General features: G+C 55.6%; 1 protein-coding gene across 1 annotated transcript; it reads right to left on the reverse strand.

Moving 5' to 3' along the window:
• Window positions 1–254: 254 nt before the first annotated feature.
• LOC125531640 (2-alkenal reductase (NADP(+)-dependent)-like) lies at window positions 255–1672 on the reverse strand. The gene has a single exon (XM_087516604.1). The coding sequence runs from the start codon at window positions 1247–1249 to the stop codon at window positions 590–592; it is 660 nt and encodes a 219-aa protein (XP_087372730.1). The 5' UTR covers window positions 1250–1672; the 3' UTR covers window positions 255–589.
• Between the last annotated feature and the right edge of the window lie 1105 nt (window positions 1673–2777).

Raw genomic sequence — 2777 nt, forward strand, 5'->3', positions numbered from 1 at the left:
ATTATGAGATTAGTAATTTGAGATTTTGCTTTAACTGTTGCAATTTAAAGGAGGTAAAGAAACTTGGACATTTAATTTTCTTTGAATTGAGCTCGCTCTTAACATAAAAAAAATAAGTTTTGTATATTTTTATTGTTGTATACAATAATTTATTAGCATTACACATAGTAAATGGTACCATGCTATACCACATTGCCGCACACTTGATCTAACGAGGTCGCCTTGGAGTTCACCAAAAGGCAGCGCGGCCACCTCACCAACTTCATCCTACCCATATTTACCACCTCTCCCGCTTTCTAGATTCACCGTATTTTGGGATCCCCTTCATCGTACAAAAAGAAATACTTAGTGGAATCCTATTTATAACGTTTGCAAAAAATGCAATAAAAAATGTTGCACAATGGGATGTGGAATATGTTATATTTCATTTTTCGCGCGGTGCAATGCACGGATATTTGTACTAGTAATGATTATCGAAGGACAAGAGTAAACAAGGACTGGTAAGCTTCCCAGCGCCATGCACATGGATCTCGGTTTCCGTTGTTTTATTTGACTTGTCCGTCATCACTAGGACATTGGAATCTGTCAGTCACTCAGGGGTGGCGAGCCTGACGACCTGCTTGCCTACGTTGCGGCCGTGGAAGAGTCCGATGAGCGCTCCGGGCGCCGCCTCAAGCCCCTCGGCGACGTCCTCCACGTAGACCACCTTGCCGTCCTTGATGTGCGGCAGCACCCACGCCCTGTACTCCGGGTAGAGGTGCTTGTGGTCGGGCTCGACGAACCCCTGCATCCGGATCCGCTTGGAAATGAGGTACACCAGGTTGCGCGCGCTGAGCTCCTCCGCGTCCTTCTCGCCGGCGGCGAGGTTGTACTGCGAGATGAGGCCGCAGACGGCGATGCGGCCGTGCACCTTCATGTTGGCCAGCACCGCGTCCAGCATCTTGCCGCCCACGTTCTCGAAGTAGACGTCGATGCCGTCCGGGAAGCGCTTCTTGAGCGCGCCGGCGAGGTCGGCGTCCTCCTCCTTGTAGTTGAACGCGTCGTGGAAGCCGAACTTGTTGATGAGCAGGTCCACCTTCTCCTTGGACCCGGCGCTGCCAACGACGTAGCAGCCCATGAGCCTCGCGAACTGCCCGACGAGCTGCCCCACCGCGCCGGAGGCCGCCGAGACGAACACCGTCTCGCCCGCCTTGGGCGAGCTGATGTGGTGGAATCCCACGTAGGCGGTGAAGCCCGGCATGCCCAGCATGCCCGTGTAGTAGGACAGCGGGAGGCTGTCCTCCGGCTGGATCTTGGTGAGGAGGTCGGCGAAGGGCGGGTTGATGACGCTGTAGTCCTCCCACCCCGTGACGCCCGAGACGAGGTCGCCAGCGGCGAGGCCAGGCCGCGACTAGCGGACCACCTGGGCCACGCCGAAGCCGGTGATGGTGGAGCCCGGGACGAAGGCCTCGGTGTACCACTGCTCCTGCGGGCGCGTCATCTTGGGGCGCATGTAGGGGTCGCAGGAGAGGCACAGGTTCTTGACCAGCACCGAGCCCTCCTCGGCGGCCGCGGCTTCGTCGACGTCGGCAGCGGGCAGCAGCTCCATGTGCTCCTCCGTGGGGTAGCCCTCCACGTAGTCCTTGAGGATCACCCGCCGGCTCTTGAGCTCCGCCATCGCCGCCGTGGATGGATTACAAAGGTATAATCGACAGCGAATATATGGTCCCAGGGGGATGGCGAGCCACATGTTGTGACTGTACGAGTATCGGTCCTAATTTGCTTCCATCGCGCGTGCACCACGTGCCCGCCCTGAGTTTGCAAATATCAGTGTTTCAGTGCACGCCTCACACTTATCGACCACATATCATAAAGCCACGGGAGAATATCCAGTGCTCCCATGCTCCAATGTGTGAATTTTTTTTTTTCAATTTTATTTCAAGAGATTCTTCTTTGAAAGCCTTAGAGCATCTCCACTCGTTCGAAGCCCCCATGGACTGAAATACCGCCTCCTGAGGGCTAGCCGGTGCTATTTTTGCCGTGGGGGCAGTCGGGTTCCCATCCGTCGTCCCAAGTTGGCCCTCAGATGCCATTTTTTGAAATATAGTTTGGCTAAAATTTGAAGAATTTAGACGAAATTCAGACGATTTTCATTCATATTTGTACATAATTTAAAAGACATATTCAAACCCTGAAAACTACGTGCGCCGTCGCCGCCGTCCCGAGCCTTCTACATGCCGAGGAGCTTGTAGAAGACGGTGTAGTCGTCGCCGTCGCCGTCCTGCACGTCGCCGTCCTTGCTGCAGCCCTGTCCTGGGTCGCCGAGGCGGACGGTTGGATGGTGCAGGCGCCTCCTTGTCACTGTCATTGATGATGACGACGTCGTCCTTGTTGCGGCCGCGGTGCCGAGCGGCGATCTTCTCGAGGGCGCGGCGATGATGCTCCATTTCCTTCCGGACATAGTCGTCTCACGCCCACTTCAGACCGGTCTCGAGGTCGGCGGCCATGACAATGTGCTCCTGTTTGACGACGGCAGGCGGCGTCGCCTGCTCCTTCTTCCGCCTGACCGGGCGAAGATGGCCGCGTGGAGGAGGAGAAGGTTGGCAGCGGCGGCCCTCGTTTATGACGAGGTTGCTGCTGCGCCGGCGCTCCGGCGTCTCTTGGGGCTCGGCCTTGACGGTGACGAGCGGCATCGAGGTGCCAAAGGAATGGGAGCCGGAGGAATACCGCAGAACGATTGTTCTACTATTTTTGGGTAAAAAAACTCTCAGAATGGTCTCCTAATAGACTCAAAACAG

This window comes from Triticum urartu, chromosome 3A (assembly GCF_056163025.1).
Source record: "Triticum urartu cultivar PI428250 chromosome 3A, HENAU_Tu73, whole genome shotgun sequence".
NCBI classification, from domain to species: Eukaryota; Viridiplantae; Streptophyta; class Magnoliopsida; order Poales; family Poaceae; genus Triticum; species Triticum urartu.

Bases quoted from the DNA above. Each gene is read 5' to 3' on its own strand.
- LOC125531640 (XM_087516604.1), bottom strand. From the start codon at position 1,249: ATGCTGGGCATGCCGGGCTTCACCGCCTACGTGGGATTCCACCACATC.